Here is a 27,909-nt window from a genome sequence, read left to right as displayed (position 1 = left end):
ATGGCATTCAGCGCGGGCCGGGCCGCTCTCCGCCGGATCGTCCCCGGGACGCGGGCCGGGAGCGGGGCAGAGAGAGGGGCCGCGGTCGGAGCTGGAGCCGGGACTGGGACTGGGCTGCGGGCGGAGTATGACGCCGTGATCATTGGGGCAGGTGAGCTGTCGGCACGGCCTGGAGGGAAAGAGGGGAAAGGTGAGAGGAGGGAGGGAGAGACAAAGAGGGGACGGAGGGGATGGGAGGGAGCGGGTTCGATCCGCCGAATAGAAGAGGGAGGGGAGTCCCGTCCACAGTGCTCGATGTCGGGGTGTGAGGAAGCGGGTGGCAGACGGTGCTGCCAGTGTTTGTGAACATATGCGAAGTTGTGTCAGTGAGGCAGAGCGTGTGTGGTTGTGAGTGAATGTATGTGTGAGTGAGTGAGTGTGTGTGTGTGAGTGAGTGTGTATGAGTGAGTGTGTGTTTGTGTGTGAGAGAGTGTGAGTGTGTGTGTGTGCGCGAGTGAGTGTGTGTATGAGCGAGTGAGTGTATGAGTGAGTGAGTGAGTGTGAGTGAGTGTGTGTGTGTCGCCCACTGTTACTGTTTAATCTGTGATCGGGCGGAGGTGCTGTATTAATGTGGAACTTTTCCTGCAGCGATTGAAGATCCCAGGTGAGTTATTAACTCGGGTTTGTGGACGATAGTTTAATATTGCATTTTAATTGCAGCCACCCACCCCCTCCCCCTCCCCCGCTGACTGCACATTCTGTGCTCAGGGTGAACACAAGCTCTCACCGTGAGGGTGGGGAGTGAGGGGCTTGCATTGCCCAGACACCCACACAAGCTGTGAGCACATTCTGGGAACCAAGCGTCCAGTCCGGCCCGTCTCTGACAGCGGCATGTTCTCCAAAACCGCCTCAAGAAAACTGTCAGAACAAGTTTAGACTTGGATTTGGGATTGGCCAGGGTCCAGGTTACTAACAAGTGCTGGAGTGAGCGGGCGGCCACGTGGCCCAGCGGTAGAGTTGCTGCCTTGCAGCGCCGGAGACCCGGGTTCGATCCCGACTACAGGTGCTGTCAAAAACAGCAAAAACTTACAGGCATGTAGGTTAATTGGCTTTGTGTAAATTGGTGTGCTGGTCCGAAGGGACGGTTTCCAGGACAGTTAGGTTTGTGGATTTTGGGGAGAAGGTAAGATTAGGCCATGCGGGGCTGGGGAACGGTGTGTTGGGAGGGCAGGGAGCCGGAAGTGATGAAGCCAGTGATGGTACTTGAGATAGTGGCCTGGTGCTCGTCTGTGGGGTCGTGGTCCAAGGATAAGTAGGAGGAGGTGTCTGAGAGTTGGCGCCAGACCTCAGACCAATAGAGGTCAGCGCGCCAGACTACCACGGCACCTCCCTTGTCGGCAGGTTTGATCCCGAGTCGGGGTTGTTGCAGAGTGAGTGCAGGGCTGTACGTTCAGGGGGGGGAGAGGTTAGAATGAGTAAGGGGAGTGGAAAAGTTGAGGCGGTTGATGTCCCGCTGGCAGTTTAAAATGAAAAGGGCTAAAGAACTTCTAAAGGACAGTAACTCAGCAGGGCAGGCAACATCCCTGGAGAACATGCATAGGTGACGTTTTGGAACCTACTTCAGACTGATTGTATGTGGTGGGGGAACGAGGATGGGGGGAGAGAAAGCTGGATGAGGTCATGACAAATAATTCAGTTTAGTTTTCAATTTAGAGAGTTTAGTTTTCAGTTTAGAGATACAACACAGAAACAGGCCCTTCGGCCGACTAAGTCCACGCTGACCAACATTCCCCGCACACCTATACTATCCTACACGCACTTGGGACAGTTTATAATTCTACCGAAGCCAATTAACCTACAAACTTGCACATCTTTGGAATATGGGAGGGAACCGGAACAGCCGGAGAAAACGCACGTGGTTCCCACATTGAGAACGTACAAACTCCGTACTGAACAGCACCCTTAAGTCAGGATCAAACCCGGGCCTCTGGCGCTGGAAGGCAGTGACTCTACTGCTGCGCCACAGTGCCTCCACTTGTATTTCACTTCAGCAGTTTACAACCCTGCAGTATGAATATTGATTTCTCTAATTTCCCTGCATTCCCGATCTCTTCGCCCCTCCCCCACCTTAGTCGTCCTGCCAGTTCCACTATTTGCATTGAAGGTTACACAAAAAAGCTGGAGAAACTCAGCGGGTGCAGCAGCATCTATGGAGCGAAGGAGCATCTACACCTCCCCGTGAACACACCTGATCGTCTCACCACTATTTGCATTCTTGTCATTATCACTTCCACAGCTAGCAATGGACCATTGTTGTCCACCTTTCCTTGGTCATCAGCAAAGATCCTAGAGCGGAGCAAGATAGACCACTCCTGCAAAATCCAATGGACTGAGGTGTAGTAACCTCCGCCATTTCAGTAACCCGACCCTATCTTTGACCAAACCTGACCAGTTAAAATGGCACATACCTTGTACAGGGAGGAACTGCAGATGCTGGTTTAAAGAACTACAGATGCTGGTTTATACCAAAGATATTCATAAAGTGCTGGAGTAACGGAGGGGGTCGGGCAGCATCTCTGGAGAACATGCATGGATGATGTTTTGGGTCGGTCTCTCTCTATGAGACAAGGACTGTAATTGCAATTGCTGTTTGTTGACTACAATATGTGAACAGGTTGCCCTGCTCACGATGTGCGTTATCCCTGGGTAAACAACAAGAACCTATACCTTTCATACCTTTAGTTTCACAGAAACATGGAAACACAGAAAATAGGTGCAGGAGTAGGCCACTCGGCCCTTCGAGCCAGTACCGCCATTCAATATGATCATGGCTGATCATCTAAAATCAGTACCGCAATCCTGCCTTTTCCCCATATCGCTTGATTCCTCTAGCCCTAAGAGTTAAATCTAACTCTCCCTTGAAAACATCCAGTGAATTGGCCTCCGCTGCCTTCTGTGGCAGAGAATTCCACAGATTCACAACCCTGGGTGAAAAGGTTTTTTCTCATCTCAGTCCTAAATGGCCTACCCCTTATTCTTAAACTGCAACCCCTGTTTTTGGACTCCCCCAACATTGGGAACATTTTTCTGCATCTAGCCTGCTTTCCCTCTCCCCTGGGTCTCAAGAAGGGTCTCAACCTGAAATGTCACCCATTCCTTTTCTCCAGAGATGCTGCCTGACTCGCTGAGTTACTCCAGCATTTTGTGTCTATCTTAAGAACAATTACATTTTCTCTCTTTCTTTCTCCAGGCCACAATGGACTTACGGCGGTATGTACTACTTTTTAATTCCATTCCAATGAGGTGTCTGTTCTGTGTGAATCTGACTAGATCCAGGCTCAGACCTGAGTTATCTGCTGCTCTGTAAACCCTTGCCAAATGGACAAGAGCCCTCACCCTCAGCTAGCCACCTCCCGACAGTGTGTTCTACATCGGAGAATTTCTTATGTCATAGGAGCAGAATTAGGCCATTTGGCCCATCGAGTCTACTCCACCTTTCTATCATGGCTGATCTGTCTGTCTCTCTCAACCCCATTCTTCTGCCTTCTCCCTGTCGCCCCTGACACCCTCACTAATCAACAACTTGTCTGGCCATCCACAATGTCACAGCGCCTGGCGGAAGAGGGCTCTGCCCGAGCCGGCTGCCTGCCCCTTTGTCCGGGGTTACGTCCGCGCCCGGATGGTACTAGAAAATGACTACCCGCTGTCCGTGGGCGCCCTGGGGGATTGGGGATATCCGGGACCGCTGGGCACCACTCGCGGTGGAATGCATCCTTAATAAGGATGGTGATATAGTTCTTTAAGAGTGTATTTGACATTTAAGAATATTTGTTTAAATAATTGGGTGATTTTGTATTCTCATGGTGGGCTTGTTTGGTATCGTTATGTATTGCATATATTATTCTTGTAATAATTGATTCAATTCATTTTGGTTGAAAAAAAACGATCCTTTCAATCTCCGCCTTAAGAATATCTCATGACTTGGCCTCCACAGCCGTCTGCGTCAATGAATTCCACAGAGTCACCACCCTCTATCTAAAGAAATTCCTCCGCATCTCCACTATAAAGGTCCGTCCTTTTACTCTGAGGTTGTGCCCTCTGGTCCGAGACTCTCCCACTAGTGGAAACATCCTCTCCACATCCACTCCATCCAGGCCTTTCACTATTCAGTAAGTTTCATAACTTTACACCTCCAGCCTTTGTCATTATTTCCACCCATCTGCCAATCACCTCCCCCTGTGCCTGTATCCATCTATCACTCGCCCAACTTTGTCCCGCCTCCTCCTCTCTTTTCCAGCTTTCTCCCCCCTACTCCATCAGTCTGAAGAAGGGTCCTGACCCAAAACGTTGCCTGGTCCTGAACTTCCCACTAGTGCAAACACCCTCTCCACATCCACTCTATCCAGGTCTTTCACTATTTGGAAGTTTTCTTTCTGGTTCCCAAAGAAGGGGGCAGGCTGCCTTCCTGTGTTCAGTTGTCCAGTTTGGAGCGATGTGGGAAAAGCCTACGGACATCTGCAGTTCCTGGCGTTTCCCATGGATACAATGTTGGGCAGTGAGAGACGATGGGGGAGGTTGGTTCTGTGGGAGACTCGAGTCTGGCTGGATCCTCGGCTCGAAGAGTGGATTAGCGGAGATAATGTGAGAGATGATGAAACAACTAAAAGGTGGGTGTGTGGAACAAGCTGCTGGAAAAGATAGTTGAGGCAGATACTGTCCAGAAACATTTGGACAGCTACACGGACGAGGCAGGTTTAGAGGGATTTGGACCAAATGCAGGCTGGTGGGACCCAGTGATGATGGGGCATACTGGTCGGTGTGGGCAAGTTGGGCCGATGGGGCTGATTCCATGCTGTGTGACTTTATACAGTACTCTATAAAGATCTCAGAGATAACAAGACGGAGATGGTTTATGTGATCACAAATTTTACTGTACATACAAACATAGAAAATAGGTGCAGGAGTAGGCCATTCGGCCCTTCGAGCCTGCACCGCCATTCAATATGATCATGGCTGATTATCCAACTCAGTATCCTGTACCTGCCTTCTCTCCATACCCCCTGATCCCTTTAGCCACAAGGGCCACATCTAACTCCCTCTTAAATATAGCCAATGAACTGGCCTCAACTACCTTCTGTGGCAGAGAATTCCACAGATTCACCACTCTCTCTACCAATTGGTTCATGTGAGAATAAATGTATCTTGTCACTCTTGTCTTATGTTGAGGTTTATTATTGTCACGTGTACCAAAAGATATGTTTTGCATTCTCTCCAATCAGATTAGATAATACCATACATAAATGTAATCAAACTCAAATCTAATAGATGGAGCAATGGGGAAATGTACAAGGTGCAGATCTAGTTCTCAGCATTGTAGTGCATCAGTCCCATAGACAAAGTCCAATGTCCACAATGGGGTAGAGGTGAATCGGACAGTGCCCTGGTTTATGGAAGGACTGTTCAGAAGCCTGATAACTGATGGGAAGAAGCTGTCCCTGAGTCTGGTGATGCACGCTGTCAAGCTTCTGTACCTTCTGCTGGATTGTAACCGGGAAAAGAAGGAATGACTGGGAGTGACTTGATTATGTTGGATATTTCTTCAAAGCAGCGTGGTTTAGATGGAGTCAATGGTGTGGAGTCTGGTCTGTGTGATGGACTGGGCTTCATCCACAACTCTCTGTCACATCCTTTCTCCGTGAGCCCATCCAACCCAGTATACGTCTGCTGTTCAGACCCGTTGAGTTCCATCATTGGAAGTTTGTCTTCAGGACCTTGGGCCCCGACCTGTACTTAGGGCTGCACAGTGGTGCAGCGGTAGATTTGCTGCCTCACAGTGCCAGAGAACCAGGTTTGATCCTGACTACGGGTGCTGTCTGTACAGAGTTTGTACATTCTCCCTGTGACCGCGTGGGTTTTCTCTGGGTGCTCCGGTTTCCTTCCACACTCTAAAGTCGTGCAGTTTTGCAGGTTAATTGGCTTTGGTAAATTGTAAATTGTCCCTTGGGGGGCAGGATAGTGCTAGTGTACGGTGTGATCGCTGGTCAGTGCGGACTCGGTGGGCTGAAGGGCCTGTATCCACGCTGTATCGCTAAAGTATCTGGAATTCCCTGTTGAACCCTCTCTACTACTTTTGGGTGTTTTCCAAAGCTCAACCATTGAGCTCTTGGCTCCCGGCTCCAATATCTCCTGACGTTGCTAGGTGTCAGGTTTAGTTTGATAGTGATCCCGCCGAAGACCCTGGCATTTTTGATGACGTCATACGACTGTGCTATCTAATCACAAGCTGCTGCTGCTTGTGGAGCGTGCGCTCAGATTTGTTCCTCAGAACCGGATTCCAGGAAGCTCAGTCTGACCTTTGCCGTGTCATCTGAGAGTACAGGTAGGCCACTCGAGCCTGTTCCATATATTTAGTTAGATCGTATAGTCAGATGGGGCAGCGGTAAAGTTGCTGCCTCACAGCGCCAGAGACGTGGGTTCGATCCTGACTACCTGTGCTGTCTGTACCCGGTTTCACGTTCTCTCTCTGACTGCCTGTGTTTCCTCCCACACACCAAAGACGTGCAGGTTTGTAGGTTAATTGGCTTCTGTAAAATTATAAATTGTCCCAAGTGCGGGTAAGATAGCATTAGTGAGGGGAAGCGCTGGTCAATGCGGACTTGGTGTTCCGAAGGGCCAGTTTCGGCGCTGTATCTCTAAAGTAAGGAAACAGGCCCTTTGGCCCAACTTGCCCATGCTGACCAAAATCTACATTTATCCTACTTGCCCACATTTGGCCCATATCTCTCTAAAAACCTTTCCTATCCATGTACTTGTCCAAATATCTTTTAAATACTGTTACATTGTACCTGCCTCAACTACCTCCTCGTGCAGCTCGTCACAAATACGTACCACCTTCTGTGTAAAAGTTGCCCCTCAGGTTCCTATTGAAACCTTGATCTGTGATTCCCCTATCCTGGGAAAAAGATTCCGTGCATTCACCTTATCTAATCCAAAAATGATTTTATACACCTCTATAAGTTCAGATCATGGCTGATGGCACAAAGTCTTTTACCCAGGGTAGGGGAATCAAGAACCAGAGGACACAGGGTGAAAGGGGAAAGATTTAAATGGCGCCTGAGGGGAAGCTTTTTCACACAGAAGGTGGTGGGTATATGGAACGAAGCTGCATAAGGAGGTAGTTGAGGCAGGTACTGCATAACCATATTCATAAAACATTTGGACAGGCAAGGATGAGGGAGACATGGGTCTAACACAGGTAAATGGGACTAGCTTAGATTGGGCATCTTGGTTGGCATGGACCAGTTGGGCTGAAGGGCCTGTTTCCATGCTGTATGACTGTACTTATGCTGTGTGAGGCAGCTGCAATAACAACTTATAAAGGAGGCTTGGACAGCCATATGGATAGGAATGGATTGGAGGGACATTTGGAAAACAGAGACGGGGGGACTAGCTTAGATGGGGCATCTAGGTCAGCATGGACAAACTGGGCTGAAGGGCCTTTCTCTGTACTGTCACTGTATGATTGGCCTACACTCACAAAGATCCATGTCACCCGTATAAAGATTTCTCCCTCACCGCTGTCTTCGCTGAAAATGCATCATTATTTTTACACATTGAACCCTAATTTTCGATTCTCCTACCAGAGGAGACATCCTCTCCATGTCCAGCCTGTGAAGACCCCTTGGGACTTTGTATTGTTCAGATGTTCACAGTTTTGGGTGTAGATGTTGCGAGGTCATGTTGCAGTTATAGAAGACTTGGTGAGGCCACACTTAAGAGTATTGTTCAGTTTTGGGCACCATGTTAATAGGAAATATAGTGTCAAGCTGGAAAGGAAGGGTACAGAGAAGATTTATGAGGATGTTGCCAGGACTCAAGGGGCCTGAGCTACAGGGAGAGGTTGGGCAGGCTAGGACTTTGTTCCTGGGAGCACAGGAGGATGAGGGGTGTACAAAATCACGACAGGAATAGATTGGGTGAATGCAGAGACTTTGTCCCAGAGTAGGCGAATCAAGAACCCGAGAGCCTAGGTTTAAGGTGAGAGGGGAAATATTTGATAGGAACCTGTGGGCAACTTTTCCACACAGAGGGTGGTGGGTATATGGAGTGAACTGCCAAAGGAGGTAGTTAAAGCAGATACAATAACAACATTTAAAATACATTTCGATATGGGCAGGATAGGTCTAGTGTAGATGAAACATGTTGGTTGGCGTGGGCACGTTGTGTCTCTGGGCCTGTCTCCATGCTATTTCACTCAATGACTATCACCTAAACTCCAGTGTCTCCTGCAGGCTGCGTACTTACAGAAGTCCGGAGTGAAAACGGCCGTGTTAGAGAGGAGGCATGTCATCGGAGGGGCTGCCGTCACGGAGGAGATCATTCCAGGTGTGTCCGGACTTTGCTTCACCTATTCCTTGGACACTACCTGGTTCCTCTTCTCCACAGATGCTGCCTGACCTGCCGAGTTACTCCAGTACTTTGTGTCTTTCCTTCCCCAATTCTCAGGACGGTTATTCCCGGGTTGTTGCTGCGGATGTCTCACAACTCCCTTCGTTTTGTACTATTTTTCCCTTCAACCTTCTAAAGGAAGCCTTTGTTCTGGTCCAAGGCTCCCACAACCCTGGTCAATCATATCACGTTGCCAGCCATCCAAGTGCTGGATAAACAAAACACATCTCTGTTCCTTACCACGTTAGAGAGGTCTTAATTATGTTGCTGGTGATGTTTTCATTCACAACAGGGCCGCTCCCAGCCACCTTATCTTCTCAAGGCCACACTACATGGCCATGGAGTTACCGTCAGCTCCGCTCTCACCCGACGTCCATTGCATGCCCGTTTCCACAGGGTTTCTTTGTTTTCCTGGTGCCAGCATTTCTCTCTGTCTCCCAGCGCAGTAGGTAGAACCTACACAAAGGGTGTATGGAACAAGTTACTGGAGGAGGTAGGTACTATCACAGCATTTAAAAAACAGTGCATATTTTTAAGGCAGAGAGATATAGATTCTTGATTAGTACGGGTGTCAGAGGTTATGGGGAGAATGAGGTTAGGAGGGAGAGATAGATCAGGCATGATCGAATGGCGGAGTAGACTTGATGGGCCGAATGGCTTAATTCTACTACTATACCATATGACCATGTGACCTTATAACTGTTGCCTCAACGCCAAAGACGTGGTTTCGAACCTGCCCTCTGGTTTCCCCTCACATCATAACCACACCATCACACAGTCACAATAATACTTTATCAGCCAAGTATGTGTTGCAACATATAAGGAATTTTCATTTGCCAAGTCAGTCACACAAATAAAAAGCAACAGAACACACAAAACACATTTTAACACAAACATCCACCACAGTGACTCCTCCACATTCCTCACTGTGATAGAAGGCGAAAAAACAGTTCAATCTCCTCCCTTAGCTCTCCCGGGGTTGGGGGCTTTGAGCCGTCTGTTGTATGGACGATCTTGACTCCTGTAGTCGGCGGCGTTTTGGACCCTCCACATCGGGGAGATCCAGCTCCTGCATCTGGGGGATGTCCGCTCCCCCGCACCAGGCAATCGAACCCCGCATCGGGGCTGGTTGAGCCTCTGCGTTTGTCGGCGCTCCCGACTAGCCTCTCACTACTGCGAGCTCTTGATGGTAAGTCCGCAGACTGCGGCTGGAGCGATCCCAGGCAAGGGATCGGCTCCGATATTAAGTCCGCGCCCCGCGGTGGGGCCTAAGGTCAGTCCGAGGAGGCCTCCAGCTCCATCGACGGTAGGCCGCAGAGCAACCGGAGACGCGACCCGGAAACATCACATCTCCGGCAAGGTAAGAAACTGGGAAAAAAAGTTTCCCCTTCCCCCCACATAAAACAAACCGGAGAACATTTACACAAACTTATAAAACACACTAAAACATTTTTTTAAACGACCAAAAAACAATCAGACTGTTGGCGGGGCTGCCAATCGTTCTGTGTCCTGGTGGTCTTCCATAGACGTACAGGTTTGCAGGTTAATTCGCTTTGATTTATCTTTGATGAAGATTGTTAGTTGTTTCAAGTGTGTAGGATAGTGTGGTGTACGGGGATCACTGGATGGCGAGGACTCGGTGGGCTGAAGCACCTGTTCCTACGCTGTTTGTCTAAACTACCCTAAACTACCTTTAACACTAACATTAGATGTAACCGCGAGGATGAGTGGGGGTATCTAACCTGAGTTTTTTTCCCGTTGCAGGTTTCAAGTTTTCGAGAGCATCCTATGTTCTGAGTTTACTGCGGCCACAGGTCATCCAAGAGCTGGAGCTAAAGGTGGGATCCAGGTTGCAGGTGTGCCAGGCATCTGGGCATAACTGCCACTGGCTAATGGTGGGAGGTGGTTCACCAGCAACCCACATCTGGAGCCCTACCGTCATAGAGTCATACATCATGGATACAGGCCCTTTGGCCCATCTCATCCACGTCTACCAATAAGTCCCATCTACACTAGTTCCACCTGCCTGCATTTGGCCCATATCCCTCTAAATCTTTCCTATCCATGTGCCTGTCAAAATGTCTCTTAATTGTTGTAATAATACCTGCCTCAACTACCTCCTCCAGAAGCTCATTCCATATACCCACCACCCTTTATGTAAAAATGTTGCCCTTCAGGTTCCTATTAAATCTTCCCCCCTCACCTTAAACCTATGTCTTCTGGTTCTCGATTCCCGGACTGTGGACAAAAGACTGTACATCCACGAGATCTATTCATCTCATGATTTCCGCACCTGGGGCCCGACCGACCCCTGGGTTTGCGCCGGCTGACCCCGGCCCTCTAGGGCTTTCCCCACACACGGCTTCGGTTGGCCCGAGTTAGGGATTGGATGGAATTGGCCGGGATTTGTCAGGATTGGCTGGGCTGAGACTGGATGAGATTGTGCCGGGATTGGCTGGAGTTGAGCCGGTTTGAGTGCAGGTAGATGGGACTAGGTGAGAGTAAGTGTTCGGCACGGACTAGAAGGGCCGAGATGGCCTGTTTCCATGCTGTAATTGTTATGTGGTTATATGGGATCGCCTGGATTAGCCGGGATTGGCAGAGGTTGGGCCGGGATTGACCAGGAATTTGGGCTAAGGATTGGCCAGGATTTTGGGGATTTGGGGGTGAGATTACCTGGGATTGGCTGGATTTGGGGTAGAATTGGCCGTGGTTTTGCCCGATTGGCTGGGCAGAGATTGCCCGAGTGGACAATCCGGCTGTTCCGGACCATCTTAAAATTAAAATGATATCACATTTTTATAATTAAAATGTGTCGATGTGCAGTTTACTAGTTTTAAAATAAGGAGCCATCCCAGCCTGGCCCTGAGGCCTCTTGCAGAAGGCCACACGCGGGGAGGCTTCACGTTGCCAGCAGTGATCTTGTCCTCTTCCTCCCGCGTAGAAACATGGCCTCAGGGTGCACATCCGTGACCCGGCCTCCTACACCCCCATGCTGGAGGAGGGAGTGGGGGGAAACCCACCTCGTTCGCTCCTGTTGGGCAGAGACATGGAGGAGACCCAGAGGCAGATCGCTCAGTTCTCGCCCAAAGACGCGCAGGTAAGTGGGGCACCACGGCTGGACGTGGTCAGAGACGCGAGAAACTGCAGGCGTGGGAATCCTGAGCAAAAAGCACGCAGTGCTGGAGGAACTCCAGCAGGTCAGGCAGCATCTGTGGAGGGAATGGACTGGTGACGTTTCGGGTCGGGACCCTTCTTCTGAATTTCATTATTCCATTGCCAGCACCTATGGTTCACAGAACGTGCTAAAACTATTGTGACGTTGGCAAGGTTCGTCCGGTGTAGGATCTCGGGATAGATTGTAGTAACAAAGAACTGCAGGGGCTGGTTAGTACACAAAAGGACACGGAGTGCTGGAGGAACTCAGCGGGCCGGGTAGCATCTGCGGAGGGAATGGACAGGCGACGATTTGGGTCGGGATCCTTCAGACCGATGGGCTGAGGGTGGGGAGAAAGTTGGAAAAGAGAGGTGGGGGTGGGACAAAGCCTGGCAGGTGATAGGTGGAAACAGGAGAGGAGTGGGGGAGGGGGGAGGGATTGGCAGATGGGTGGAGTAAGTGACAAAGGCTGGAGGTGAAAAGGAGACAAGACGCTGCCAGATAAGGGGGGCAAAGAAGAGGAATGAAATGCAAAGACGGAGGGAGTGATATGGGTGGAGTGATGTGTGTGGTGGGGAGAGGGGGAAGTGGGGTGAGGTGTGTGTGGGGGGGTGAGGGGGGGAAGTGGGGGGGGTGGGGGGGGGGGAAAGGGGGGGGGGGGAAGTGGGGGGGGGGGGGGGGAGGGCCGCAGCTCTGGAACTACGGCCCATCCGGAACCGGCAGATTTGATCCCATAGCCGTTGTCCGCTGCCGACTTTGCGTGCCGGGTATCTGGGCCCCTTGGCAGCCTGGGTGGACCGTTCGGGTACCGTGGGACTCCTCTCAGAGGCCATGACCTCTGTTGGTCATAATCCAGAAATTGATCCCGACTACAGATGCTGTCTGTACGGAGTTTGCACGTTCTCCCCGTAACCGCGTGGGTTTTCTCTGAGACTTTCGGTTTCCTCCCATTCTCCAAAGACGTACATGTTTGTAGGTTAATTGGCTTGGCATAAATGTAAAAAAATTGTCCCTAGCATGTGTAGGATGGTGTTAACGTGCGGGGATCGCTGGTCGGTGCAGACTCGGTGGTCCTGTTTCCGCGCTGTGTCTCTAAACTGTGTTGCTGCCAACAGTTTATCCTGTGCTTTGCAGGCCTACGCTGCTTACGAAGCCTTGACCAGTCGTATAGCCGCAGCGATCCAGCCTCTCCTGGACACGGCACCAGTGGACATCCCCTCGCTGACCGACGGCTCCCTGAGGCAGAGGGTCCGGGCACTGCGCACCGTGAAACCCCTCGTGCACGCAGGTAAGTGCAAGAGATGGAAACATTGAATAGGAACCTGAGGGGACATTTATTTTCCACACAGAGGGTGTTGGGCACATGGAATGAGGAGATCGTTGAGGCAGGTACAATAACAGCACATAAACAGGTACGTGGATAGGAAAGATTTTGAAGGATATGGGCCCTACAAAGTGGAACGAGGTTAGATGTGTTTCTGTGTATCTGTGTGTCTCTATGTCTTTCTATGTCTGTGTGTGTCTCTCTGTATCTGCGTCTCTCTCTCTGTGTCCCTCTCTGTGTCTGTGTGTGTCTCTCCGTGTGTCTCTGTATCTCTTCTGTGTCCTTCTGTGTCTGTGTGTGTTTCTCTGTGTCTGTGTCCCTCTCTCTGTGTCTATATGTGTCTGTGTGCCACTGTCTGTCTCTGTGTCTATCTCTGTCTCTCTCTGTGTGTCTCTCTCTGTGTCTCTCTCTGTGTCTCTCTCTGTGTCTCTCTCTGTCTCTCTCTGTCTCTCTCTCTCTGTGTCTCTCTCTCTGTGTCTCTCTCTCTGTGTCTCTCTCTCTGTGTCTCTCTCTCTGTGTCTCTCTCTGTGTCTCTCTCTGTGTCCCTCTGTGTCTGTGTCCCTCTCTCTGTGTGTCTCTCTATATGTGTCTGTGTGTGCCGTGTGTCTCTCTGTGTCTCCCCGTGACTATAACTCTGTGTTAATGTCTTTCAGGCTTGAGACTGGGGAAGGACATTCCACAACTCTATGAGCTGCTGACTGCCCCGATCTCACGAGTAAGTAGCACAGTCATCTCTCCTCTTCAAGCCTCTCACGCCAACTGCGCCCTATCCGTGGCCCACTCTCCACAACTTTGCGCTGGCAGTGGGTGAGAATTCTAACCCCCCCCTCCCCTGCCAACGTTGTTTGTCCATCCCCTCCACCAGTTTACAGGTGAATTGGCCGCTCTCTGTAAAAGGGCCTGGTCCCATACTGTATCTGTAACCTAAACTAAGTCTGAAGAAGGGCTCGACCTAAAACATCACCCATTCCTTTTCTCCAGAGATGCTGCCTGTCCCACTGAATTCCTCCAGCATTTTGTGTCTACCTTCGATTTAAACCAGCATCTGCAGTTCTTTCCTACACAACTAAACTAAGACGCTGAGTTCCCGGCCCGCTGAGTTCCTCCAGCATTCTGTGTCTCACTATCTGCAGCCTCTCCTTGTCCGACCTCCTGTTCTATTTCTGCCAGATTCTCAATCGATGGTTTGAATCGGAACCGCTGAAGGCAACGTTGGCTACAGACGGTGTAATCGGAGCGATGATCAGCCCACACGCCCCAGGGAGTGGGTAAGTCTCACGTCTCAGTTGGTTTATTATTGTCACGTGTGCCGAGGTACAGTGAAAAGCTTTTTGTTGCGTGCTTTCCAGTCAGCAGAACGACTATACATGATTACAATCAAGCCATCCACTGTGCACAGATACACGACAAAGTGTACGACATTTAATGCAAAGATATCACATTGAAACTACATTTAGTGCAAAATCTTCTCTGCACCCTTTCCAGCTTGGCAGCTTTCCTAAAATACGGTGCCCAAAACTGAACACAATGCTTTAAATGCGGCCTCACCAATATCTTATACAATTTGTAATATGACCTCCCAATGTCTGCACTCCAAACTGTGAACATCTGAATCATACAATGACCCGAGGGGTCTTCGCAGGGTGGACGTGGAGAGGATGTCTCCACTGGTAGGAGAATCGAGAACCAGAGTTCACTGTGTAAAAATAAAGAAGCACCCAGCTAAGACAGTGGTGAGGGAAGAAATCTTTCTCTGGGGACATTAATCTTTGTGGGCATTGAGCAGTTATAGATAGGTCAGTTTTGTTTATTGTCACGTGTACCAAAAGCTTATCCTGTCAGCATAAAGACTATACATGATTACAATCTAGCCGTCCACAGTGTGCAGATACAGGATAAAGGGAATAACGTTTAGTGCAAGTTAAAGTCCAGTAAAATCTAATTAAAGATAGTCTGAGGGTCTGATGGGAGGTCAGGACTGCTCTCTAGTTGGTGATAGGATGGTTCAGTTGCCTGATAACAGCTGGGAAGAAACTGTCTGTGATTCTGGAGGTGTGCGTTTTTTAACACTTCTGTACCTTTTGCCTGATAGGAGAGGAGAGAAGAGAGGGATGTTTAGTCCTTGATTAGGCTGGTGGCCTTGCCGAGGCAGTGTGAGGTGTAAATGGAGTCAATGGAAGGGAGATTGGTTTGTGTGATGTTCTGGGCTACGCCTACAACTCTGCACTTTCTTGCGGTCTTGGATGGAGCTGTTCCAAAACCATGCTGTGATGCATCCCGATAAAATGTTCTCCTCTGCACATCTGTAGAAGCTGGTGAGAGTTGTTGGCGACATGCCGAACCTCCTAACCCTCCAAACGAAATGTAGGCATTTGTATGCTTTCTCAGCCATTGCTTCGATATGGCTAATCCAGGACAAGTTGCTGGTGATTTTTGTTTAGTATGGGTTTTATGGAGCACTATGTTCACATTTCTGTTGTAATGTCATTGTTCGGTTTTGGGACATATAACTCGTGACAAGGGGACTGAACCCAATGGGTCCCACTTGGTCTAGTATAACAATAAAACACTCGTGACTCTGGTAAACTTGTATCTACATTGTCAACTTTGTCTGAAGAAGGGTCCCAACCCAAAACGTCTCCTGTCCTTGTTTCCCAGAGATGTTGCCTGACCCGCTGAGTTGCTCCAGCACTTTGTGCTTTTTTAAAAGTTTGGTTTGGTGATACAGCGCGGAAACAGGCCCTTCAGCCCACCGGGTCCGCGCCGACCAGCGATCCCCGCATATTAACACTATCCTACACCCACGAGGGACGATTTTTACATTTACCAAGCCAATTAACCTACAAACCTGTACGTCTTTGGAGTGTGGGAGGAAACCGAAGATCTCGGAGAAAACCCACGCAGGTCACGGGGAGAACGTGCAAACTCCGTACAGACAGCGCCCATAGTCAGGATCGAACCTGGGTCTCTGGTGCTGCATTTGCTGTAAGGCAGCAACTCTACCACTGCACCACCGTGACTGCCGTGGTGTTTCTTTGCACACCAGCATCTTCAGTTCCTTGTGTCTACTGGTAAGCTGTTGATAGACTGAGACATTGAGGGCTGTTGGGAACTGGCAGCGTAGATGAGGGGAGGTGAGGGCCAGGGCAGATCGTATTGAATGGTAGGGCAGGCTTGAAGGGCCACGTGGCCTCCTGTCCTATTGCCTAGGGTTCTTTCTTTTAATACATTCCATCACAAATTGGTAACAATATTCGAGTATGCTGCAGTTGCAGGGTCTGGTCCCCAGGTGGTGCCCTCTACCAACATTCAAGGGACAAGCGCGTTTAATTGCCATATGTATCAGCAATGGAACAATGACATTCTTTCTTGCTGCAGCTTAACAGCCCCATTAACACAATAGCACACACAGATAAATATATAATAAATAATACAATCGATTACTAACAATAAATGCAATACATTTAGGCAGGTACATGGATAGGATAGCTTTCGAGGGATATGGGCCAAATACAGGCAGGTGGGACTAGAGTGGATGGGACATATTGGTCGTTGTGGGCAAGTTGGGCTGAAGGACCTGTTCTACACTGTATGACTATATGACTGTATTGTATTGTATTGTATTGTATTCAATTTATTGTCATTGTCTCAATTTGTGACAACGAAATGAATTTTCCTTACAGGCAGTATCATTAAAAAAAAAAAAATCACAAAGAAATTATAAAAATAAATAATAAATAAATAATAAACCATATTAAAAATAAAATTGAAATTGAATTAAAATTTAAAAAAAAGCACAAATACTAACAATCATATGTAACCATGATAGTGCAAAACCTAAGTCCGTAGTGCAACCAAAGACACAGTCCGTAGAAGATCACAGTTGCTGAGGTTAGTGTTCAAGAGCCTGATGGTTGCTGGAAAGAAGCTGTTCTTGAAACTGGAGGTCAGGGTTTTCAGGCTCCTGTACCTTCTTCCCGATGGTGGCAGTGAGATAGATGAGAGCGTGGCCAGGGTGGTGCGGGGCTTTGATGATGCTGGCTGTCTTTTTGAGGCAGCACCTCCTGTAGATCCCTTTGATGGTGGGGAGGTCAGTACCTGTGATGGACCGGGCAGTGTCCACCGCTCTCTGTAGTCCCCTCCATTCCTGGCCGTGATGTAACCAGTCAGTGTGCTCTCTACTGCACACCGGTAGAAGTTCTGGAGCGTTTTCATCGACATATCCAATCCCCTCAATCTTCAATGCTGCTGTCAATCTTCCCTGCATTCTTTGGGCAGGACAGTGGTGCAGCGGGTAGTGCTGCTGCCCACACTGCCAGAAACATGGGGTCAATCCTGCTTTGTGTGTGTGAGTGTGTAGAGTTTGCACATTCTCCCTGTGACCCCGTGGGTTTCCTCCGGGTGCTCCGGTTTCCTCCTGCATATCACCAAGACGTGCGGGTTTGTAGGTTAATTGGCCCTCTGTAAATTGTCCCTAGTGTGTAGGGAGCGGATGAGAAAGTGGGATAACATAGGACTAGTGTGAACGGGCGATCGATGGTCGGTGTAGGGTTAATGGGCCAAAGGGCCTATTTCCGTGCTGTATCACTAAACTAAACTAAACGATTAGCTGCCTTATATTTGTAATAAAACATGCCCCCTGCCGGGGGGAGGGATTAACCATCTACCTCATTGGAGACCCTCGGACTATCATTAATTGGACTTTACTGGACTTTATCCCAGGTCACACCTCCAGATTCAGGGACAGTTTCTTCCCATCTGTTATCAGGTGACTGAACCATCCTATCACCAGCTAGAGAGTGGTCCTGTCCTCCCACCTACCTCCTTGAAGACCCTCGGACTATCTTTAATCAGACTTTACCTTGGACTTTACCTTGGACTAAACGTTATTCACTCTATGTGCAGGAAAGAACTGCAGATGCTGGTTTAAATTGAAGGTAGACACAAAATGCTGGAGTAACTCAGCGGGTGAGGCAGCATCTCTGGGGAGAAGGAAAGGATGACGTTTCGGGTCGAGACACTTCTTCAGACTGAAATGTTATTCCTTCTATCCTGTATCTGTGCACTGTGGACAGCTTGATTGGAATCATGTATAGACTTCTGTCTGAAGAAGGGTTCCGACCTGAAATGTCACCGATCTGTTTTCTCCACAGATGCTGACTGACCCGCTGAGTTACGCAAGAACATTGTGTCTAGTCTTCCCGCTGACTGGATAGCACAGGATGAAAAGCTTTTCATTGTCACTCAGTACACATGATACTGTGCTAAACTAAATGAAAGTAAACTAAACTAAGCCGGCTGTAGTTGATATATTGATGGACTGTTCTCTGCTCTCTTGCCGAATGCAGCTACGTCCTGCTACACCACGTGATGGGAGAACTGGAGGGCATTAAAGGCGCCTGGGGGTACGTGGAAGGGGGGATGGGCGCCCTCTCCAATTCCATCGCCCGTGCTGCCGTTGCCTACGGTGCCTCCATCTTCACGGAGAAGGTAGGATCATTGGCCACCCGTGGATGGACCTCCTCTTGCTGGGGAGTTTTTGGTGGGGGGGGGGGGGGGGGAGTGGGGGAAGGGGAGCATGTCTCTAGTGACAGGGACCAATATAGAATCTTACATGGGACATAGAACGTTACATTGGATATAGAAAGTTACATAGGACATAGAACATAGTACATATGACAGGGAACATGAACCTTACATTGGACATGAAATATCTAGTACCTGTACATAGAACATGGAACCTTACGTAGGACTAAGGCTTGGGAGATCGACAGAAGCTTCTGAGGGAAGGCGGTCAGTGAGAGTGTTTCTACATAGAGATCCAGCAATCGCAGAGAGTTGTGGACGCAGCCCAGAACATTACGCAGACCAACCTCCTTTCCATTGACACTTCACGCTGCCTCGGCAAGGCCACCAGCAACATCAAGGACCAGTCTCACCCCGGTCACTCCCTATTCTCCCCTCTCCCATCAGGCAAGAGGCACAGTAGTGTGAAAATGCACACCTGCAGCTTCAGGGACAAGTTTAAACTGCGTGTATGGTATATCTGATCTGTTTAGAGAGCATGTAAAACAAAGCTTTTCACTGTACATTGGTACCCATAACAATAATAAACCAAAAATTCAATCGATTTTTGAATATGGATGGAATCGAATGATTAGGGTTGGTGCAGCTATGTATTGCTGAGATAAAAGATGGATTGTGATCTTACTGAGTGATGGAGCGGGCAGGCAGGGCGACTGTTATTTCATGTCCTTATGATGTTTCACACACTCTCTCATTCTCTTTCATTCTCCTTCCCTCTCCCTCCACCTGTCTCTCTACCTGTCTCTCTACCTGTCTCTGTCTGGTGTCTAGCCAGTGCACTCCATTCAGGTGGGCCAGTCTGGGACAGTTCATGGAGTGGTGCTGCAGGATGGGACAGAGATTCGAAGCAAGGTGGTTTTATCCAACGCCACCCCTCATGTGACCTTCCTACAGCTGACTCCCCAGGTGAGATTGGTGGAACATCCCTCTTCCCCCTCAAGCCCGTGGCCATGAGATGGGAGCTCCCTTGTTGAGGGTGTGAGGGACGGCCACACCACAGTAGTTCCCAGTGACGGGCTGGTGAATGGAGCAGCGTGTGGGGAAGGCAGAGTTTAAACATAATTGTTTTGGCATATGGCCATGTTAGTCAGGGCGTCAATGAGCTGGTTGGTAATCTTGTTAGTAAGATTAGTATGCTGGTTAGAAAGCTGGTTAGCAAGGATAGTAAGATGGTTAGTAATCTTGTTAGTAAGATTGGTAAACTGGTTAGTAAGATGGTTAGTAACCTTGCTAGAAATATTAGTCAGCTGGTTAGGAACCTGGTTAGTAAGCTGGTTAGTAAGGATAGTGAGATGCTTAATAAACTTGTTAGTAAGGTTGGTAAACTGTGGGTCACTGAAACATTGAACGCTATATAAATGCAAGCCTTTAATCCATGTTTATTCTGTCTGCTGCAGAAGTCGCTGCCCGAAGAATTCATCAAGGAAATGTCATCCATTGACTACACATCGCCCGTCACGAAGATCAACGGTATTCTGTGAGGGGTTGAGTCAGACACGGGTGGTCTCCTCTCTGGAGCCTTGCGTTAACAGCTCTGTAGAGGGCGGGAAGAGAGGGGTTGGGCGATTCCAGGGCTCAGGGCTCAGGACATGTGAAGGCAAGACCAACGGTGGAAGACCAATGGGAATCAGAGGCAGAGTAATCGTACAGGCCCTTCGGCCCAACTCGTCCATGCCGACCAAGATTGCCCCATCTAAGCTAGTCCCATTTGCCCACGTTTGGCCCATATTCCCCCAAACCCTTGGGGCATCTTGGTTGGCATGGACGAGTAGGGCCGAGTAGAGTCAACACTGGCACAGTGGCGCTGCGGTAGAGTTGCTGCCTCACCACGCCAGAGATCTATGTTCAATCCTGACTACAGGTGCTGTCTTTACGGAGTTTGTACGTTCTCCCCGTGACCACGTGGGTTTTCCCTGGGTGCTCCGGTTTCCTCCCACGTTCGAAAGACGTACAGATATATAGATTAATTTGCTTGCATTTGAATTGTAAATTGTCGCTAGTGTGTATTTCATTGGCTATATTGTCGCTAGTGGCCAGTTCATTGGCTATATTTAAGAGGGAGTTAGATGTGGCCCTTGTGGCTAAAGGGATCAGGGGGTATGGAGAGAAGGCAGGTACAGGATACTGAGTTGGATGATCAGCCATGATCATATTGAATGGCGGTGCAGGCTCGAAGGGCCGAATGGCGTATTCCTGCACCTATTTTCTATGTTTCTATGTGTAGGGTTGAGCTTGCCTACAGGGTGATCGCTGGTTGGCACGGACTCGGTGGGCCGAAGGGCTTGTTACTACGCTGTATCTCTAAATTAGGTTAAACCAAATCTATGATTTCCATTACTCACTCCACCACCGGTGATCTTGAATCCATCCAAACTTCTCAGCCAGCAGGGACGTGTCGGGCCGAAGGGCCTGTTTCCGTGCTGGATGGCTCTACGACTGGGTCGCTGCTGGAGAAGTGACGGGGGAGGACTGATGTCCCTTTTTCTTCCGTTGCCAGTTGCCGTGGATCGGTTGCCGAATTTCCTGGCCAAGCCCAAGGGCCAGAAGCTGCCCCCTGCCCGTTACATGGCTGGCACCATTCACCTGAACTGTGAGGACACAGCCTACATAACCGAGGCGTATGAGGACGCTTGCCAAGGACATCCTTCCACCAGGTGGGTCCCAAAGGGCTACACGTCGTTAGACTTTAGAGATACAGCGCGCGCCCACCGAGTCCGTTACGACCAGCGGACAACTCTCACCAACTTCTACAGATGCGTCGTGGCAAGCATTTTATTGGGATGCATCACAGCTTGGTTTGGGAACAGCTCCGTCCAAGAACGCAAGAAATCGCAGAGAATTGTGGTCGCAGCCCAGACCATCACGCAAACCAACCTCCCATCCACTGTCTCCATTTATACCTCGCGCTGCCTCTGCAAGGCCACCAGCATAAGCAAGGACCGGTCTCACCCCAGACACTCTCTCTTCTTCCTTCTCCCATCAGGCAAGAGGTACAGAAGTGTGAAAACACACACCTCCAGATTCAGGGACAGTTTCTTCCCAGCTGTTATCAGGCAGCTGAACCATCCTATCGCCAACTGGAGATCTTTAGAATCATAGAGCCATATAGCATGGAAAGAGGCCTTTCGGCCCTACTGTGTTTGGCCCACATCCCTCTGAACCAATCCTACCATGTACCTGTCTAAATGTTTCTTAAACATTACGGTAGTACATTCATTGAATTAAATCGGATTTTACCAGACTTCATCTTGCAACCAAGGTCATTCCCTTTATCCTGTATCTGTACCCTGTGGACGGTTTGAGTGTAATCATATATATAGTCTTTCCATTGACTAGATAGCAAGCACCAAAAAGGTTTTTCACTGTACATCGGTACATGTGCCGATGAACTGACTAAACTAAAACTAAATTAAAACTGTGTGTGTGTGTATATATATATATATATATATTGATGATCACTTTGCCCAACACCTCCGCAATAACCAATAACTGATCTCCCTGTGGGTCAGCACTTCAACTCCCCCTCCCATTCCAAATCTGACCTTTCATTCCTCGGCCTTCTCCATGGCCAGAGTGAGGACCACCGTAAATTGGAGGAGCAGCACCTCAAATTTCGCTTGGGCAGTTTACACCCCAACGGTATGAACATTGACTTCTCTAGTTTTGGGTAGTCCTTACTTTCTCCTCCCCTTCTCAGCTCTCCCTCAGCCCACTGTCTCCACCTCTTCCTTTTTCTTCCCGCCCACCCCCGCACCCCCCACCCTCACATCAATCTGAGGAAGGGTTTCGGCTTGAAATGTTGCCCATTTCCTTCGCTCCGTAGATGCTGCCTCACCCTCTTGAGTTTCTCCAGCATTTTTGTCTACCTTATATATATTTATATTCTTGCCTGTATGTGTATGTGTGTGTGTATGTGTATTTATACACACACTACTTTTTTCCCTTCTCTTGTTTATTATTTTGTTTACAGTATACTATGCTTCTATATTGTGCTGTGCTGCTGCAAGTAAGAATTTCATTATCCTATCTGGGACATGATAATAAGACACTCTTGACTCCTGGAAACTAAAGTAAGTGTGCAAGAGTTCTGCATTCGGTTTTGAATGGCTCTCACAAGGTGTGGTCTCCACCCACAGGCCAATGATCGAGCTGTGCATCCCGTCCATCCTGGACACCACCATCGCCCCACCGGACCAACACGTCATCTCCATCTTCACCCAGTACACCCCCTACCACCTCCGTGGAGGCAAGGAGTGGGACGAGGAGGCCAGGAACGCCTACGCCGATCGAGGTAGGCGCCACCCAGCGGCAAGCGAGGACGGGGAACGATGGGTCAGGGGCATCTACCTCATTGCTAATGCTTGGGCTATCCTCGATGGGACTTTGCTGGCTTTATCTTGCACTAAACGTGTATTCAAACCCTTATCATGTTTCTATACACTGTAAATGGCTCGAATGTAATCATGTATTGTCTTTCTGCTGACTGGATAGCACGCAACAAGAGCTTTTCACTGCACCTCGATACACGTGACAATAAACTGAACTGATCTGTGGAGGGAATTAATGGAGGACATTTTGGGAGCGGGACCGTTCTTCAGACGGTACTGCATTTTATTTATCACATGTACCAAGGTACAATGAAATTCATTTTTGTATATAGTTCAATACCAGTACAAGTGTACAGCAAAAATACACTGAGACTGTATACAGAGTCGCCAGTTTGGCACCATTTTCAAGTCCCAGTAGTAAGTGCAGTGTTGTTGACCTGACTATCAAGGCCCGTTGTCCTGGCGACTCTGCAGGGTCGGCCTGGCCAAGCGTAGCCGTGGTGTCCTCCACCGCTGTAGATGGGTCACAGATGAACCACGTCCAGTCAGTCTGAAGAAGGGTCCTGACCCAAAACGTCACACGTCCATTCCCTCTACAGATGCCAGCCAGCCATCCCTTGGACTCAACGGATGAAAGTCTGGCACCCCTTCTGGAGAGCGGGGAGACTGCAGGAGAGCTGGCCATTCACCGGGAGTTGGGTCTCGACCTGAAATATCATTTATCCGGACAGTTTGCTCTCAGCTGTTATCAAAACTAGAGAGCGGGCCTAAACTCCCATCTACCTCATTGGAAAACCTTGGACTATTTAAAGGTTTAATAGGAATCTTAGGGGTATTTTTATTTACACACAAAGGGTGGTGGGTGTATGGAACGAGCTGCAGGAGGTAGTTGAGGCCGGTACAATCACTACATCTACGAAACATTTAGACAGGTACATGGATACAATGGATGGCTATGCTGTATGACTCTCTGACACAGACTTGCTCCCCTCCCTTCCCAGTGTTTGACTGCATAGAGCAGTACGCACCCGGTTTCAAGACCTCGGTGATAGGACGTGACATCCTCACCCCTCAGGACCTGGAGAAGGTGTTTGGTCTAACGGGCGGGGTGAGTCACTAACTCTGCCCTTAATGTCGCCTGGAATTACAAACCCACTGCCGAAACCCCACTAGGTCCAACCCCCCCCCCCCCCCCCCTCCTCCAACCCCCCCCCCTCCCCCCACCAACCCCCCCCCTCCAACCCCCCCTCCCCCCTCCTCCAACCCCCCCTCTCCCCCCTCCTCCACCCCCCCCTCTCCCCCCCCTCCAACCCCCCCTCTCCCCCCCTCCACACCAACCCCCCCTCTCCCCCCCTCCCTCCCCCCCTCCCACCCCCCCCCCCCTCCCTCCCCCCCTCTCCCTCTCTCCCTCCCCCCCTCCCCCCCCTCCCCCCCCCTCCCACCACCAACCCCCCCTCCCCCCCCTCCTCCAACCCCCCCCCCTCTCCTCCAACCCCCCCCCCCCCCCCCCTCTTTCCTCCCTCTTTACCCTCCTTTCTCCCCCCCCCTCCACCCCCCTCCTCCTCCCCCCCCTCCCCCCCTTTCTCCCCCATCCCCTTTCTCCCCTCCCCCTCCCATCCCCCTCCTCTCCCTCCCTCTCCCTCTGCCCTCTGCCCTCCCTCCCCTCCTCTTTCTCGCTTCTCCCACCTTCTCCCCCCCCCCCCCCTTTCTTTCTCCCTCCTCTCCCTCCTTCGCTCCCACCCCCCCTCTTTCTCCCCCTTACTGCCCCACCCTTACCCCTGCCCATGCCCCCCTCCCCAGTTTGGGGGGCGGGGGGATGATTACCGACCCTGCCCCTGTTTTCCGGCAGAACATCTTCCACGGGGCGATGTCTCTCGACCGCCTGTACCTGGCGCGGCCGTCAGCCCTCAGCTCCGACTACAGGTCGCCACTCGGGGGGCTGTACCTGTGTGGCAGCGGTGCCCACCCCGGGTAAGTGGGGTCTGGAGGGGGGGGGGGGGGCAGGCCAGGGATCGATGGGCAGAAGGGCTCACAGTGCTCAGACCATGATAGAGGAAGGGTAGGCAGGTTGGAGAGATGGAGTGGGAGAGGGGAAGGGGAGGTATTGAGGGAGGGAGGGATAGACAGAGAGAGGGAGGTAGGGATAGATGGAAGGAGATAGTAGGGAGGAAGGGAGGATAGGAGGATAGAGGGAGGTATGAAGGAAGGAAGGGGGGGGGAACCTGGATGGGGAGCGTAACTAATTATACATCATGGATGGGTCATACAGAATCCAAACAGATTCTGATCCTCAGTCAGATTACCAGCAGTTGCATGCGTTAGAAGGCAGCCATTCAGCCCATCGAATCTGTACTGTCCCCTAGCAGAGTGATCCAAGAGATCTAATTCTGCCCGGAGAGGGTGGGTGTATGGAACTCGCTGCCAGGGGAGGTAGTTGAACAAGTCAAGTCAAGTCAAATTTATTTCTATAGCACATTTAAAAAAAAACAACTCTCGTTGGCCAAAGTGCCTTACATTTGTTATAAGAATAGTACAAACCATAAACAAGTACTGTAACAACATTTATAGAGTGGGAAGGGGACGGGGAGGAGGAAGAGAGGGAGGGGAAGGGGGAGGAAGAGAGGGAGGGGAAGGGGGAGGAAGAGAGGGGAGGGTGGGGTAGAGGGGAGGGAGGGGGAGGGGGGGGTTAGAAGCCGTGGTGCCTCAGCTGCGATACTGACCTCTCTCACTTTCCCCTCTGTCACCAGGTGGCGGGGTGATGGGATCAGCTGGTCGCAACGCAGCTCAGGTGGTCCTCTCCGACTTGAGAAGCTCTCGCCAGTCCCGCTGACTCTTCCCGGGACACCGACTCTCCCCGGGACCCCGACTCTCCCCGGGACCCCGACTCACCTCTGCAAAATAATCAGCCACGCACTCTAAAAATCACTGTTATATGAGCAAGCACTTTATACAATGACCAAGCACTCAGAATATTATTGCACTGGAGACCATTCGACCCATCGAGTCTGTGTCGGCTCTCTTGATTAATTCCCAGTCTTGATTTCTCCTTGAGGGGTCCTCGAGTCTGTGTCATCCCTCTTCACTCCCCCTTTGCAATCAGTTTCCACCCTCCTGCCATGAATTGCATTCCAGCCACTTGGAAGCCAGGACAGCCTGGATGGGCTGAATGGCCGTCTTCTAACCGGAGGGTCGAACGCATTGTGCTGTCTTTATTAATAAGGCTCTGAATTAAAAGTGGACATTTGAAAAGAATAATTAGAAATTTAAATGAAGCTGGTAAACTTGCTCTGTTTATTTCCTCGCCCCCTACCTTCAGTCTGAAGAAGGGTCCCGAACTGAAAGGAAGAAGGTTCTCGGCCCGAAACGCCACCCATTCCTTCACTCCACAGATGCTGCCTGTCCCACTGTTACTCCAGCTTGTTGTGTCTATCTATAGTCACCCATCAATGTTCTCCGGAGATGCGGCCTGTCCCGCTGAGTTACTCCAGTACTTTGTGTCTATCTTTGGTATAAACCAGCACCAGTTTCTCCCTTCCTTGAAGTTAGAGAAATCAATATTCATGCAGCTTACAACTCTCTTCTCTAACTTCAAGTAACCCTTGCTGTCCCTCTCTCTCTCCGTCCCTCCCCCATCCTAGTCATTGTACTAGTTTCACTGTCCTCCTGATTAATTTTACTGTTTGTATGCCTGGTTGTCATCTTCCCCATAAGCTAGCAATGAACCATTCTACACGTCCTTGAGCAACTTCTGCTTTGGTATGTTGTTTTCACACCACACTCTTCCATATCTCTAGTCTCCCTCCCCCCCGACTCTCAGTCTGAAGAAGGGTCTTCACCCATTCCTTCTCTCCACAGATGCTGCCTGTCCCGCTGAGTTACTCCAGCATTTTATGTCGATTCTGGTAATAATTGCCGGTGCAACTGCTGCAGCAATGGCGGGGTGCCTTCCCAGAACCCCGCGCGGCAGGGAAAGCACCCTATCGGCCCAGCCTGGAGTCGTGCGGCATTCTGGGCCAGTGGGCAGCGCCAACCTACAGGATACTTCCGGAATTACCATATATGGAGGGTGAGCAGCATCGCGAGGCTCGATATTAATTGTTGCCCGGGTGCCACAGACCACCCAAAGTTCCGCCGAGCAACCTAAACGCCGAGTCATTTTGCCCGGTTTGGCACGCAGATACTGGTTTATACCGTAGATAGACACAAAAAACTGGAGTAACTCAGCGGGTCAGGCAGTATCTCTGGAGAAAAGGAACGTGACATTTTGTGTCGGCGACGGCTGTAATGCGTGGGAAAGATGCTAAGTGTGGCGTGACGGAGGGTCGGAGCGAATGACAGGCCCTGCACAGCAGCGACGGTGGTGGTGGATTCATCTCCTCCTCCTCCCACCCCCCGCCCGGCCTGATAGCGGCCGCTGCCTGCCGCTCCGCCAGCGGCGCTTTCAAAACAAACCCTCTCGCACGCCGAGGCCAGGAGGAGGGAGGGAGGCAGGCCCCCTTCCGCCATCTGAAGCATCTGCACCGCTCGGCCCCGCACCTTCCTGTTGGCTGGCGGAGGAGGGGAGGCGGTGGCGAGGAGATCCCAACTGCCTCCCCCTTTGGCGGCGGCACTTGGCGATGGACAGGGACGGCCAAGGCAGCCATGATGCCGGTTTTGTCCGAGGAGCGCTGACCTTCTTTCCCACCTCCGCTGCCCCTTCCTTGTTCTCTGTCTTGTACGCCCCCTCCACCCCCCTTATCCTGAGACCCCTCCTCTCCATCCCGCATTCCTGCCTCTATTCAGTCCTCACTGACATCCCGTGTGCTCCCCTCCTCATCTACATCCCCCCCCCCATCTATTCATCCTGCACTGATCCCCCTATCCACCTCGCATTGATTCTCCTGCCACTCCCCATCAATCCTACACTGGTCCCCCAATTCATCCTTCCCTTCCCGTCCATCCTGCACTGCTCCACCCCTTCATCCTGCACTGCTCCCCCCCATCCATCCTGCACAGACCCCCCCCCCTTCAACCCCAGTGTCATCCCACGCACTCTCCCCTCACAATTTAACCTACTCCAACCAACCCTGCCTCAATCCATCCATTCC

The 27,909-nt window shown here is 50.4% G+C and overlaps 1 protein-coding gene across 1 annotated transcript; it reads left to right on the top strand.

The window, feature by feature from the left end:
* Positions 1 to 27,625, top strand: pyroxd2 (pyridine nucleotide-disulphide oxidoreductase domain 2). Its single transcript, XM_055646521.1, has 16 exons — positions 1 to 190; positions 6,263 to 6,358; positions 8,254 to 8,364; positions 10,192 to 10,265; positions 11,372 to 11,527; positions 12,719 to 12,872; positions 13,562 to 13,623; positions 14,079 to 14,176; positions 18,257 to 18,398; positions 19,266 to 19,400; positions 19,892 to 19,964; positions 20,992 to 21,148; positions 22,631 to 22,785; positions 23,824 to 23,930; positions 24,672 to 24,788; positions 25,566 to 27,625. The coding sequence occupies exons 1-16, from the start codon at positions 1 to 3 to the stop codon at positions 25,650 to 25,652; spliced, it is 1,914 nt and encodes a 637-aa protein (XP_055502496.1). The 3' UTR covers positions 25,653 to 27,625.
* The last annotated feature ends 284 nt before the right edge of the window (positions 27,626 to 27,909 follow it).

This window comes from Leucoraja erinacea, chromosome 15 (assembly GCF_028641065.1).
Source record: "Leucoraja erinacea ecotype New England chromosome 15, Leri_hhj_1, whole genome shotgun sequence".
NCBI classification, from domain to species: Eukaryota; Metazoa; Chordata; class Chondrichthyes; order Rajiformes; family Rajidae; genus Leucoraja; species Leucoraja erinaceus.
This window is presented reverse-complemented; position numbering and strand designations above follow the sequence as displayed.